The sequence below is a fragment of the Ahaetulla prasina genome, chromosome 4 (assembly GCF_028640845.1).
Source record: "Ahaetulla prasina isolate Xishuangbanna chromosome 4, ASM2864084v1, whole genome shotgun sequence".
Taxonomy (NCBI): Eukaryota; Metazoa; Chordata; class Lepidosauria; order Squamata; family Colubridae; genus Ahaetulla; species Ahaetulla prasina.
Window position 1 is genome coordinate 113,812,106 of NC_080542.1, and position 14,628 is coordinate 113,826,733.

At 33.5% G+C, this 14,628-nt stretch overlaps 1 protein-coding gene across 3 annotated transcripts in view; it reads left to right on the top strand.

Annotated features, from left to right (window-relative positions):
- Positions 1–14,628, top strand: part of COL28A1 (collagen type XXVIII alpha 1 chain) — a 96,971-nt gene that overhangs the window by 20,711 nt on the left and 61,632 nt on the right. For all 3 annotated transcript variants that reach the window (XM_058182190.1, XM_058182189.1, XM_058182191.1), the window contains 8 exons: positions 981–1,001; positions 2,787–2,840; positions 3,691–3,744; positions 4,377–4,418; positions 5,495–5,521; positions 5,938–5,982; positions 10,405–10,449; positions 14,072–14,125. In XM_058182190.1, the coding sequence (XP_058038173.1) occupies positions 981–1,001; positions 2,787–2,840; positions 3,691–3,744; positions 4,377–4,418; positions 5,495–5,521; positions 5,938–5,982; positions 10,405–10,449; positions 14,072–14,125 (342 nt within the window). The remainder of the gene's footprint in view (positions 1–980; positions 1,002–2,786; positions 2,841–3,690; positions 3,745–4,376; positions 4,419–5,494; positions 5,522–5,937; positions 5,983–10,404; positions 10,450–14,071; positions 14,126–14,628) is intronic.

Genomic DNA, 14,628 nt, shown 5'->3' on the forward strand with positions numbered 1-14,628 from the left:
ATTTTTCTAACTGTCAGGAAATTTCTCCTTAGTTCTAGATTGGTTCTCTTGATTAGCTTCCATCCATTGCTTCTTGTCCTGCCTTGTGTTTTGGAGAATATGTTGACCCCAGCTTCTTAGATATTAAAACATGGCTATCATGTCAACCCTAGTCCTTTCTTTCATTAAACTAGACATACCCAATTCCCATAATTGTTCTTCATATGTTTTAGCTTCCAGTTTCCTGTTCTTCATATGTTTTAGCTTCCAGTTGTTCTTTTCTGCATTCTTTCTAGAGTCTAATCAACTTTTTTTTATATCAACGTGACCAAAAGTGGGTGCAATATTCCAAGTGTGGTCTTATCAAAGCATTATAAAGTGGTATTAACACTTCACGTGATCTTGATTCTATCATTCTGTTAATGCAGCCTAGAACTGTGTTGGTCTTTTTGGCAGGTGCAGCACAGATGATTTTTTACATGTGTGCATATATATTACCTGGTCTTTATAGTAACTTGATTCCTGTTTGCTAAATCCCTGTTTAAATGTAATGACCCTATTCATCCATATCATTCCCATAAATTAAAATTAAATTAAAATAAATGAGTACATGATTCTATTTGCAAGGAAACTTAGAATGGCAGGAATAGGTAAAATAAAGAATAGGAAGTGGTGATTCAAACAAGAGATTGTAAAAGAAAATAGCATGATTATAAAAGAAATGTCCCCTAGAATAATTGAAAGTCAGGCAGCATGCAAGTTTAATACATTATTGTTATTATTATCCTTTTTGCTGTTATCTTTTTATTGTCTTTTATTAATGTTTATTACATTTCACTGAGCTTATCTCATAAGCTTATTATATCTGATTTTATACATTCATAGCAAAAGTGCTATGTCTATATGCAATAAGTTAATGAAATATTGTTTTAAAATTTAGGCTAGCAATTAATGAATGAAATATCATGCTAACTAATCTATTATTTTTTCTAATTTTTCAGGCCACTTTATTTGAAGAGAAGGTAAGTGGAAAAAGTTTTATGAACATGCATTGGATGTCCATTTTGGTGTAATGTGTATATTACGTTATCTAGAAATATTTTCTTTGACTTACTCCATCCAAGTAAAAATATATTCTCCAACCCTTCCTTCTTGCTTAAAGTTATCATTATTCACTAGCAAAGAGTTACTCAACTGAAACCACCATGCAATGCATCTTTGAAGAAATTCAGCAGTTATTTTCTCTTTGAGATGGCAATCTGAGCTTTGAACCAAAAGAGTGAATGCACAAGTGGGAAAAATGAACAGTTCTCAGAAGCTTGAATTCCACAGATAAAACCCTACAAAGTAAAAATACTTCTGTGTTATGAATAATTCAGTAGTTCAGGAATGTACAGCTGTTTCTTGTTTATGATTTCTGCAGCTTGTACAATAGGTTGAAAGACAAACTAAATATAATATGTTGGCTGCAGAATCAAGTCACTTACTTTTTCTTTGGAGAGGTGAAGATAGGATTTCAGCTGCAAGATAGTTGATATACTGGGCTTGTATTTGAAGGGACATCATAAACATCGGCAGGAAGGCTAAGTAACATATGACATCATTGCACATATGATACTGTTGTACAAAAAAATCATTTTATGTACTCTGTTCAACCATTTGGTTTATGAATGGTTTGGTCTAGCATAGTATCTAAACCCAGCCATTATGATTGGTAAACTATGATTTACCGTATGTCTTTCTTCCTCGAATAAATGGAGCTAGATGTAGTCTATACATCAAACCATGGCTAAACTATGATGTAGCTAGACCTAGGGCTTAATCCAGGAGTATAGCATTAAATTGTTATATTATAGATGAGTTAGAATATCTTAACCATAATTTGTAGCAAGAATTTATTTACCTAAATCCTAGCCTACATATTATCTGAAGCTACAGAGGGGTTTAGCCTCTCCTTCCAACCTCTAGATGTAAAGGCAAGAGCACCTGGGACTATTTCAATGACAACATCTTGGTTGATTCTGGCTCTTCTGGTTCTTCAACACTGTTTCCCATAGTTTGTTTTAATATGAAGTGGATTACTATAATGCATTAGATTGCTCTTAAAAAGTATCCAAAAACTTTAACTGGTGCAGAATGCAGCTCCATGAACAGATTTGTGTGCCTATACTATAGGATGGCACAGGTTACATCTCTATTCTGTGACCTGCACTGGCTGCTGATCTTCTTCCAGGTACAATTCAAGGTTCTGGCTTTGAGCTTTAAAAATCTACATGGCCAGACTTTTTAAGAATTTCCTCTTGCCAATCATATTTTGTCCCATCGGGTCCTGTAGAGGGAGTATAATGTGAGTCTTGTCTCCTGAAGAATTTCATTTGATGTGACCCAGATGGTGGCTCCCAAACTTTGGAACATTGTTCCCTAAGGCGAGGTTAGCCCCATTCTTGTTAGCATTTTGGAAGGCCCTGAAAAGTGATTCAGTCTTGGGCATCCATGTGGAAGCCTATGGCTATATTGTGTTTAGATACTCTTTGCCCACTAATTTGCCATTTTTTAAAAAAAATTAACAATTGGGACATTGTTCAATTGTTGTCACAGCGTCACTTACAATGAGATTGCAATAATGTTGAATAAATAAATAAATACAGTTTCTACAGCATGTTTTGAATAAAGGTAAATAAGTAATACCTGTAAACTTATTTGTGCAGGATTGTTTCCTAAGTGAATTCAGATTTAGTAATTTCAAATTGTTGTCTTCATTTGCAATACCAATTTATTTATGTTTCAATGTTTCCTAAAACATCTAGTGTGGAAAGAGCTGTGAATGTCAGAAAGGCGACCAAGGGCCCCCAGGACCACCTGTAAGTTTGTAGCATAATAAAAAATGTGAGATTTTCTCTACTTATCATTCATGAAAGTAAATGATATTCTCAAAAAGCTTTAAGGATAATATATTGATGTTTGAAAATAGATAAGAAAGGAAAGAATCAACCAACAAAGAACAAAACATAAAATTCCTCCAGAAGATAGATTTAAATTTCAATTGTGTAAAACTTTTAAGAGCACTAGTTTGGTGGAATGGTGAAGATATCACATTACAAACCGGGATATTGTGAGTTCTGGTTTCGTCCTAGGCACAAAGACAATTGGGTGATTTTGACCAGTCACTTTCTCTCAGCCCTAGGAAGAAGGCAATGACAAGCCACTTCTGAAAAAACTTGCCAACAAAACCGCAGGCAATCTCTGAGAATCAGATATGATTAAATGGAAGGGAGAAAAAAGCTTCCTAACAAAAGTTTTACTATTACACATGTAACACATTAACATATAAACACTGTATACCAAAGAGCCAATTTTGCATAGTTTATGTATACATTCAAGCATGAGTGTATTTAGAAGAAGCAGCAGAATCTTCTAAAGAGCTTAAGCTGCAAACCTTAAGATTATAGAGGCAGTTATTTCATAACATTATAACTGTGTTTGGATTTTAAACTTTGGTATCCTGTTTAGCTATTATCTGTCTTGAGATTTTGTTGGACAAATGTTGGTCGTTGTTATCCAACCACATGGAAAAAGCCAATGTACTATATGATGTGTCTATTCTCCTACATAATTTTTGGTTGATTTCTTTAATCACTGGCCACTTTGCCAGTCAGACATATTTTAATATATAATCAGTGTATAATGTATATGGTTTCTTTGTTTCTTAAGGGTGGCCATGGAGGAAGAGGGGATAAAGGTATGCAAGGACCCAAGGGACAAAAGGTAAATCCAAATGGGAATTTCTTAAAAATGCATATTCTTCATTGAGAAATTACATATCAGTCCTACATTCCATGTAATTTTTGGATGTTTATTTCAAAAAATCTATGTTATGGTGCTTTTACTTTCATATTTTCCATGGGATACATCAACTATTACAATTTTCCTAAAATATTTCTCCTCCCATGATTAGGAGCCATCTCAGTGCTTATTGGGTCTTGGTTTACAGCAGAATTAGGGTTCCACTATTGTGAGTTTAAAAAATATGGTCCATTAATAATTCTGGCTTGATATCTCCTAGAATAAAATTCATCTTCAAAGTTAGATATTCTAAGAAAAAAAACAAAATCAGTATGGCCATCCAAATGGCTGTTAAGGGAATACTCAAAGCATTTTTTAAAAATGAAGGATTCCACATCAGCGAGAAAATATAAACATAATTCTGGGAAAGATATACTTGTTATCATTCCATTGTGGAATGATCAGTACACAACTTTGATTCTTGGTCAATAGATTTAAATAAAATCATAATCAAAGTTAGATTCTATACTTGGTTAAATGTAGCATATGCAAGGCAATTTTTTTTTTCTAAATACAGAGACAATTTTTAATTAGTTTCTATCTTTCTTTTCCAGGGCGAGGCTGAGAAAGGAGAACCTGGTGAAAAAGGTTCAGAGGTATATGGATAATTAGAAAGATCATTTAGCTAAAAGCCCATCTATATAATGAACTGTCAGTTCTTGAAAAAGATGCTTTCTGATTAGTATCTTTTCTGCCAGCTTGTTATCTGATGCCATTGGTTCATTGCTCCAGTATCACAATGGGGGTTTTGAAAGAAGGGATATTCTATTTCTTTTACTTGTCTAGAGGAATCCTAGGTGGGCAGAAAGGGAACAAATTATGCAAACTCTTCTCCAGTGCAATTGCAATCTGTCCTTCTTGTATATGTGATATCTTATGCATATGGGAAAGAGGTAGAATGCTTTTTGAGAAAGATGGTCAGACTCCAAATTTGATAGATAAATAAATAAAATATAAATAAACAGAGCTTGTATTGCAATGGTGTGATGCTGATTTTGATATTTTAGTGAAAGTATTGGGTATTGTAGATACTCTAGTAATTGCTTCACTTAATAGCTTTGATGTTAAAAAGGGTAGAATGGGATCTAGTCTTCTTTCAGTTTTGTTCTCTTGAAGATAAGATAAGAAAAACTCATCAACATATTGTATGAGAACAGTGGAATCAGAGTGGAGATACCCAGCTGCAAATTTTCATTCACATTAGATGACTTCTGACCAATCGTTAACTTCCTCTTAGTATTTTAGGGAAAATGACACAGGAAAACAAATACGCACACTAGCCTTCCCAAACCTGGACACTCTCCAAAAATAGGCATGTTGATATTCTCAGAATTCACATGCAGGAAATCTACATATCTAGAGGACATGTCTAGAAAGTTGATATAATGATCCATCTGTCAGATATAAGGAAAATAATGAAGCACTCACTTATTAAGTCAGGCAATGAAGAGTATCTGTTCTTTTGTTTTCTTGCATAAGAATGCAAATTGAAATGATTAGGGATATTTGGATATAAAAGCTATATGTGTAAAAGTTTATAAATCTTATTTTCTTCCCTTTTAAGGCTTGGCCATTTTTTTCTCCAAAATGCTCAACTACTTATTATATTATTTATATTTTTAATAAAATATCCTTGATAAATAAAGTAATTTTTAATATTATTTTGTAACAGGGAAACTCTGGATATAAGGGAGAAAAGGTAAACTGGCTAAAAAAAATATTATTCTCATAATTTGTACATACTATAATTACATATTCAGAAATGCAGTACTTAAAATTAAATATGAGTTTGTATACGGACAGCATAATCATTTTACTTTCTGGATCAAGATTTAGTCTTTGAACTGATATAGATATATGTATGTATATATGTATGTATGTATGTATGTATGTATGTATGTATGTATGTATGTATGTGTATACATATAACTTGAGTTTCCTGTAATGATTATATTGAATGATTTATATCTGTGTTACAGAAATTAAATTATTTGTGTGTGTGTGTATATGTGGTGTGTGTGTGTATATTTAGATTAGTTTCATGACAGTTTGAAATTATTGTATTTCAGATCTATAAACGTATCAAATAATTGAAATAGACAATATTTTTTTCAGGGTGACAGAGGAGAATGTGGAACACCAGGATTAAAAGGAGACAGAGTAAGTTAAAAGTATTATTTGATTATTTTTTCTGTTTAAAATTTTTACTACATGAAGATATAAAAGTGGGGATTTTTTTTGTAATAAAAAAGGAAATATCAATAGTTCTTAAAGAATCCTGTTTGAAGTGAAGTTTCATATTTGTACATTATATTGGTGTATAGAATGCATAATTGGTAATATCAATTTTCATTAAAAAATCAAACCAAAAGCCAAAGTGAATCATAGTGATTGTATAAAATAGCATAATACACCAGTAAGGTTAACTAAAATAACTTCAAGTTCACTCTTATAGCATTTAATTTGAATAAGATGCAGTATTTCTAGAAACAGTCACACGTCTTCTTCAAGACTTAGTTATTCAATATAGAATTCAGTATTTTTAAATATAGAATCACTGAAAAAGGGATAGTTGCTGGTCACAGTTCATCCAACATACACAGATTGTGCAATTTTTTTCATTAAATCATTTTTTATTATGATCATAGATCAGCATAAGGAAAATGGGCTATATTAATTAAAGAGCATAAAAGGTATAGAGTCTAAATCTGACTTGATTTGATTTGTACAACATTTATATATTGATTAAAAATGTGCAAAGCCCAATCTATCAAACCAAGGGAAACACATTTTTTCATTATAAAAAACAGTTTTAAAATAAAAAGTTGTGCTGACAACTTTGGCTGGATAGATGGATAGATGAGAGAGAGAGAGAGAGAGAGAGAGAGAGAGAGAAAGAGAGAGAGATGTAACTCAGGGGCAGTTTATGTTTCTTCCTTCTCTCTGGCAATTACAGCACTATGCTTATGGCACATGCTCTCTAAAAAGAAAAGGATAGAGCACTATTTGTTTTATTTTTATTTATTTATTGGGGCTTTCATGCTTTTCCAGTCTTAATGACTTTTTTCAAATTCCTTCTCTGTTTTCCCCAGATGATTTGCACTGATATGTCATAGCAGAGGGCAATCTGACCTTGAAATAGCTAAGCAGGCTTTGTTGAGAGACCTCCAAGAAATTCCAGAGCTCTGAATTAGGACAGGAAGTTTAAAAAATTAGAAAACAAAACAACAAAATATTGGCTGTTTTCACCTAATTGCCAGAAGAACAGTATAATGTGAACAACACTTTATTTTTAAAGCTTTGGTATATGGAAGTTGATCATATTATAAATATACAAAACACATTATCATTAATAGAAAAGCATATATGTAGCTCAGGTTTGAACTGTAGAGTCCTTGGTGTACTCTGAGTTTGGTGCTCTGAATACCTTGTATGGCATTGAAATGTCTGCACCATATTCAGAAAGCACCAAGGATTCCACAGTACTACACTGTATTAATTAACATGTACTCCCAGAACAATAATTGCCTAGTTTAAAAAAATGGACAATCTGCAGCTCCTCAGAAAATAAGAGTTCTAATGTAAATGTCATGATGGTATATATAACATGACAAATATAGCTTTTCAAGCCACTCTCAGTACTTTAACATTCTTTTTGGACATTGTCTTCTGCCAATAACTGGCAACATGATTCCTTGGTGAGAGGCTGCCATTAAACATGCACTTAATCTCTCCTACTAACCATTGCTTCCTGCCTGAGCAAGGGGTTGGACTAGAAGACCTCCAAGGTCCCTTCCAACTCTTTTATTCTATTCTATTGTTTTTAAATCTGTGGATAAATGGTTTGTGTTAAAAATGTTTAATTTGGTAAACAGGAACCCATATGATCCATAAAGTTTTTAGCATATTATTATCACATTGTCCATTGACACTGAAAGCATCTATTCTAAAGCCATAGTAGAAGATAAAGTGAAATATGTTTGTGTCTTTATGTGTGTCCCCTTAAAGAGAAAATCCAAATTACAGAGCAGCTGGTGGAAAAAGGGAAACCATATGTTCGGATTGTAGATATGTAAGGAAACAGCTTTGTCTGGGCATTCAGTTTTGTCAGGGCAAAGAATAAAATGGCATGGAACATCTGTAAAGGATTAAAAAGCCATAATGGATTAGGCATTCAAAGAAATTTCTGAGTCATCCAGAGTTCTCATCACCCACAAGATTCCCACTTGCAAGAAAAAGATGAAAAAGGTTTGCCAAAAGGACTTTTTTTTTTTCCACACAAGAGAAAGACAGAAATTATGCTAGGGGGAAATAACCAGACATGTAGCAGGAACATCGAGGGAAATATTAAGGGAACAGTTCCAATCTTTAAGGACCCATTTACAGTCTTGACAGATCATCATTACAATATAATGGCTGTACTGTTATATGCCCTTTCTTTGTATTTAGATAATTCATTACTGATGTTTCCCTTTGTCCCTAATTTTGGGCTTCCCCAAAGAACACTTGGAATCCCAACTTTCATAATAGCTTAACAGATGACTGCTGCATGGCTGAATACAGAATCTGATATGGACTATTTGTACAGATTTTCAGAGAACAAGTTGTGTATGGTTAAATTAAAGGAGCCGCTTATGCTTGTCTGATAAAGAAAAAAAATTGTACTCATTTTCAGGACCCAAGCAAACCATCCTAATGAAATTCACACTCTCTTTTCTCTCTTTTTTTTTGCATATTAAATCTTCCCCCCCCCCCGACTTAATTCACTTTTTATTTGAATTCTTGCAATTAAATCTTGTACTGCATGTAAAAAAAATTGTTGGGTTTGAAAGGATAGCAACCTAGAATGAAAGCCAGTGTTTTTCTGGAATTTCTGTTGCTTAGTAATGTGTTGTAAAGTTTAATGTCAAAAGCCTGCATTGCTTAGCAACAGCAATTCCGGTTGCCGTCATAAACCCAGGACCATGTGGGTCATTAAGCGAGAGTATCACGTGACTACAACATGAAAAGAGGTGGGAGTCTTAGGCCAGTAGGCCAACCGGTGACAGTTGCAGATGACAGTTATGGGAGAATGGATGGGGGTCAGAAGCAGGCTCTATAGACATGAGCAGATGCTACAGAGCATGAACAACATGGGGTGCCATGAGCAGGGAGGTCGGTGAGGGAGCAGGTGCCATTGTAGATATTATAGATTCACACATGCTGTGGATGAGGGGATGAATGCTGGGGTTAGGGAGGCCAAGCGGTGCCATAGCCAGATAGCCAGATACTATGGAATAGGGAGAGTGAATGAGTGCCACAGGCAGGTAAGTGAAAAGTGGCAGGAGAAACTTGTGAGCCATGGTGGCACAGTAGTTAGAATGCAGTACTGTAGGAGTTCAATTCTGAGTGGCTCAAGGTTGACTCAGCCTTCAGTCCTTCTGAGGTCAGTAAAATGAAGACCTACATTGTTGGGGGCAATATGTTGACTCTGTAAACTGCTTAGAGAGGCTGTAAAGCACTGTGAAAGTGGTATATAAGTCTAAGTGCTATTGCTATCTTTAATGTTGGCTTCCTCATTGACTTTGCTTGTTGAAAGTGAGCAGGAAAGGCCATAATTGGCAATCAAATGACTTCAGGCCATTGCAACTTTTTTTTTTTTTTGAGCTAGATGTCAAGGGCCAAATTGTGATCGTGTAAACATGGGAGGCTTTTACAGCTGCAACTTTATAAACCAGTCATACGTTCCCCCTCATTTAGGCCTGTCTTAATTTTCAACAATTGCTAAGAATGAGTGATAATCTGAGGATTATCTATAATCCTTAGTTTACCCTCTTGTGACTGACGGTTAGAATTGTTATTTATGCTTTTCAAGAAAATTTGGGAATATGAATGTCATAAAGATGTAGGAAATCTACTGAAAATAATATTACTTTCTCAAGAACCCAAAGGACGTGGATGTTATGTTGTTGGGTACAGGGAATTCAGGGGTGGTAGATCAAAAAAGCTAGGCTAGAAGCTATAGTCCTATGATTGATGGCCTACTTATTTTTTACTGATGTTGCATGTAAGATGCATGTAAAATAGAACACCATTTACATGATTGTACCTGCCATCATGACTTTTTGACTGCAAATGCCACTCATTTAGTAGGCTAGGGTAGCAGCTGGAGATCATGCCAAAAGTAGAATCATTTTCAACATCTAGAGATGTTCACCCACAACTATTAGGAAGTTCAGTTAAAAACAGAAGGCTGAAACAAATGTGTCTGCTTTTCTTCCTTGCAAGCTATTGTTTGAGCATGGTATTCATGCCAATTAAATAATTCATACTTTTAGTATAGTACGCGCCATATTGCTAAATATCAGTACAGTAAGTGGTGTAATATATTAGAAACACTGTAGAAATACTCAACATTCATATAACATGACTTCACTGGTAATAGCTGAAAACTGATTATATAAAAAAGAACACTGAGAAAGATTGTAAAATTCTCCTCTAATGAAGAGATAATGCATTGTAACAGAGAGAATGATTTAAGAAGCATTGTTTAAACCAGAACTCACTCTTAACGTTTACATTTCTATTATTTTATTTGAACAGGGTTTAGATGGCCCTCCCGGCCCCAAAGGACCTAGAGGCCCTCAGGTAAATTTCTTAAATTCTGCCAACCATTTCATTATCATTTGTATTAAAAACAGTATTTTGTCCTAATTCTCTGGGCTAAACTACACATTGTACTGAATATGCACCTATCTTCTGTTTTCTTGAAGTAAGCAGTGGTTCAGGAATAATTTGAGCTTAAGCAAAATTCATTAAGAAAGATTTATCCTTTCTTTTTATTAACCATGGTTTACAGGGGTTCACAACCCTAGGCCTTGGATGAGTACTGATTCATGGCCTGTTAGGAATCAGGCTGCACAAGCAGTGGGTGAGCAAGCAAATCTTATTCTGCATATGTGTGGGATCTAGGCTGCATCTAGAACCATCTCCCCCTAACCCTCCTGATCCATGGCAAAATTGTCTTTCACAAAACCAGTCCCTGGTGTCAGAAAGGTTGGGGACCACTATCATATAAGATCCTTATATGCTCTTATCAACCATCAGATATCTTACATTTCTAATTAAGAAATGTAATTAAATCTAATTAATGGTTACTACCCATTCTTCCAGAATTTCAGATTAAATTATATGTCACATATTACAGCATTATATATTACATCATTTGGCAGAAAACTACTATGGTGCTCTTAAGGTACTGTAAGTGGTGCTCTTAAGGTACTGTAATAGAGAACACCTCAATCTGCCCCAAAACAAAAGATTCTGGTATTTTGGGTCAGTTTAAATATTAAAATGCAGAAAACCTTTTGGAGAGTGAATGTGAAGCAATTCTTTTTTTATAATACTTTTTTTTATTAAACATTAAAATGCCAACTCCAAAAAAAGAGAAAAAATATGAAAACAAAACAAAATGAGACAAAACTATACAAAAAAGTGCATAAAAAGAAAACAACAAAACAGACATATATCAATTGTCCCCCCCCCCAGTTGAATACTACTAAATATATTTCAGAGATAACAGCTACTCCTCCCTTGTAAAGCTGGCACACAATTTATAAATTTGTACAATACTGTTTACCCAACTTACTCAGCCTGATGTCGATCCACTATATGGAAACATACAGATAAAAATGTGAAGCAATCCTAATACTTTTATTTATTTTTATTTTATTTATTTATTTTGTCACAACAGTATATATAAGCATAAGCATGAAAATAACTATATAATATATAAACATATATATGAGCATAAGTATGTAACAACTATATTAATTGGATATAATGAAAGGAAACAATAGGACAGGAACGGTAGGCACGTTTGTGCTCTTATGCACGCCCCTTATAGACCTCTTAGGAATGGGGTAAGGTCAATAGTAGAGAGAGAATACCTTTACAAAAGACATTTAGAAATTATTTGAAATGTATCAATAACTTGCCCATGCCCTAGAGCTTTATATAATCTTAAATTTGTTTTTAAAATGAAACTTTTAAAACTTCATGTTTAGCTTGAGTTTCATGGAGGTATCTGGCTAATGTTCCCAGATACTTGAATGCTGGGTGCATTCCAATGTCATAGCATAAGACTTTTTTTGTTCTAGAAACTCAAATAACTGAGAGCACTGTAATGCTGCCTTCTTAAATATGCAGAGATTTTTGTCTCTATTTTTATTTTTAATAGCTATCAATCTCTGACTTGTCATTTATTCATATTCAGTATTCTGTTCTACAGTCCTTAACTTGAAGTAATACTGTGAGAACATTTTTCTCTTCTCAGTGGAATTACTAGCTTCTCTCGCTGCCAATTCTTTAGCCTTTAGTACAAAAAATATCTAGCATTTCTCCATATTTATTCTCCTCTGTTTAAGATAGATTCCCATGGGTAGAGAATTGTATTGCTACCGAACATCTCTAATTGATTTGGATTTTATTTTTTGGATGTTTTTGACTTCAAAACTCTCCACTTCAACCAACCATACCAGATGGAACAACACTGGAGAAACTTATGATTCTAAGGCATTTTTTTTAGATTGTCATCCTAGCATTCTTAACCATGACCTCTAAGCTTATTCCTTTGTTGCTTTGAAATACCAAACAGGATGGTCTTTTCTGTGGGATTTGAATATAAAAGTCTGATATTTTCAAATAAAATTCCCAATCATATTTTATATTATTACCTGAAAATTGTGCAATTGGAATTCTGAAATTTTGTTGCTGAATATTGGTGATATGACCAAATAATGGTGTATCCAATGGATCCTGTTTCTTGGTCTTGTTCAGTTTTTTTCAAACTTGGCAATTTTAAGGGGTGTGGACTTCAACTCCCAGAATTCCCAGGACAAGCCCACATATCTTAAAGTTGCCAAGTTTGAAACCACTACTCTAATAATTCCAGAGAAACAGTGAAATAACTCATTGGTTGTGTTATGGGTGGGTGTTGTATGTTACCAATTTCTATGTGTGAGTAATAACTTTTGATCCACTGCTTCTCATACTGTTTTGAAGGAACTGTAGCTGTTAGGGCAACACATTTGTAAGAGTTTATTCATAAAGAATAATTATTTGTAGGCCTGCGTATGTTGCTTCTCATTGCAGTGCAGCAGGTTAGTAATTGGTTTCTAGATCTAATGATTTTTTTCTATTCATTATTGTTGGAGGAAAAGTCCCTTATGACCATTTCCTAGATTTTTGAGAGGCCTATTTATTAGTTTTGCTTCCCAACTATGGCATTTATTTTTTAGTAAATTGGTTTTCATCTGTGTTTCTCAAATTTGGCAGCCTTAAGAGATGGATTTCATGCATCCTGCTGGACAATTCTGGGAGTTAAAATTCACACACTATGTGAATTTTGTAGCCAGGTCTTTAAATTTTAATAATTTTAGTATTTTCAAATTTTAAAATGACTTTACATTTGTGTATTTTGTTTCTTAATATTATACAACTTTTGGGCACAAGTTTTAATATTTGTGAATATTAAAAAAACAGTATATAAGTCAACTATTCAATATACAGTTAATAAAAGAGAAAGATGGCCTCATATTGAGAAAAATAAATATCTTTTTAAAGCATTTTCTATACACATCTGCAACTGTCACTTCCTTTTCTTTACTCTTTCATAAACTGGATCTTTAAGCTTAATGAAAGTCCACCAGAATGTGATATAAGATGTAATTTACTGAGTAACTAAATATGAAATGGAAAATAAATGCCGAAAGTGCATCATTATTTCATAGAAATACTTCCTCTGTATTATATGACTTCATATAACCATCTCAAAAATAATAGAATTTAAGCTATTATTTTGAAAGACTTAATATGGGGTTATACAGTATGTCATGCTTATACTGTATGTTTGTGATTAATCCTTGTACGCTTCCCAGAATCACTGTGTAAAGGGACAGTTAATATAAATCATATAAATAAATAAATAAATAAATATAATTCAGACAGCAGAAATAGAACAATAGGACGAAATCTATTTTATAATAACATGATTTCAAATCATGCTGCACTTTTTTGTACTTTTAGACTTCATGTTTGTTTGTTTGCAGGATGCCTTTGTTGCTGTTACTGAGATTATGTACTTAATTCCATCTAGGATATCTAAGAAAAATACAGTTTCTGATGAGCAGATAATGATTCACAAATGTAATAATAAATATATGTCCATTGGTAGAAAATTTAATTCCCCCTCACTTTTTTCCCACTAAAGGGTATTGGTGGCCCACCAGGTGATCCTGGCTCAAAAGGCATTCAAGGAAACAAGGTAAGAGACATATGATACATCATTTTACAAATACATATTAGTCAACCAGTCATATCATAGTTAGGTTCATAATTTTCTTTTTCCTTTTCAAAATGTTCTGTGACCAGTGGATTGGTCTGATTTTATACACTTTCCCTCCTCTCCCTCCCTGATAAGCATTAAGTTGCTCCATATACTACATGTAAAATGTCAAGAAATAGAAAAATTGGGAATTATTTTTTTAAAAAACAAATTTTGGATCTTATTTTTTTATACTTTTGTAGAAACCAATAGCTAATGGGGAGACAGAGCGTAATTGCCCAGACAAATGCACATAAATAATATTTTTTTTATTTTTTATTTTGTCACACAGTATATATAAGCATAAGCATGAAATAATTATACAGTATATAAGCATATATATGAGTATGAGTGTGTAATAACTATATTAATTGGATATAATGAAAGGAAACAATAGAACAGGAACGATAGGCACGATTGTGTTCTTATGCACACCCCTTACA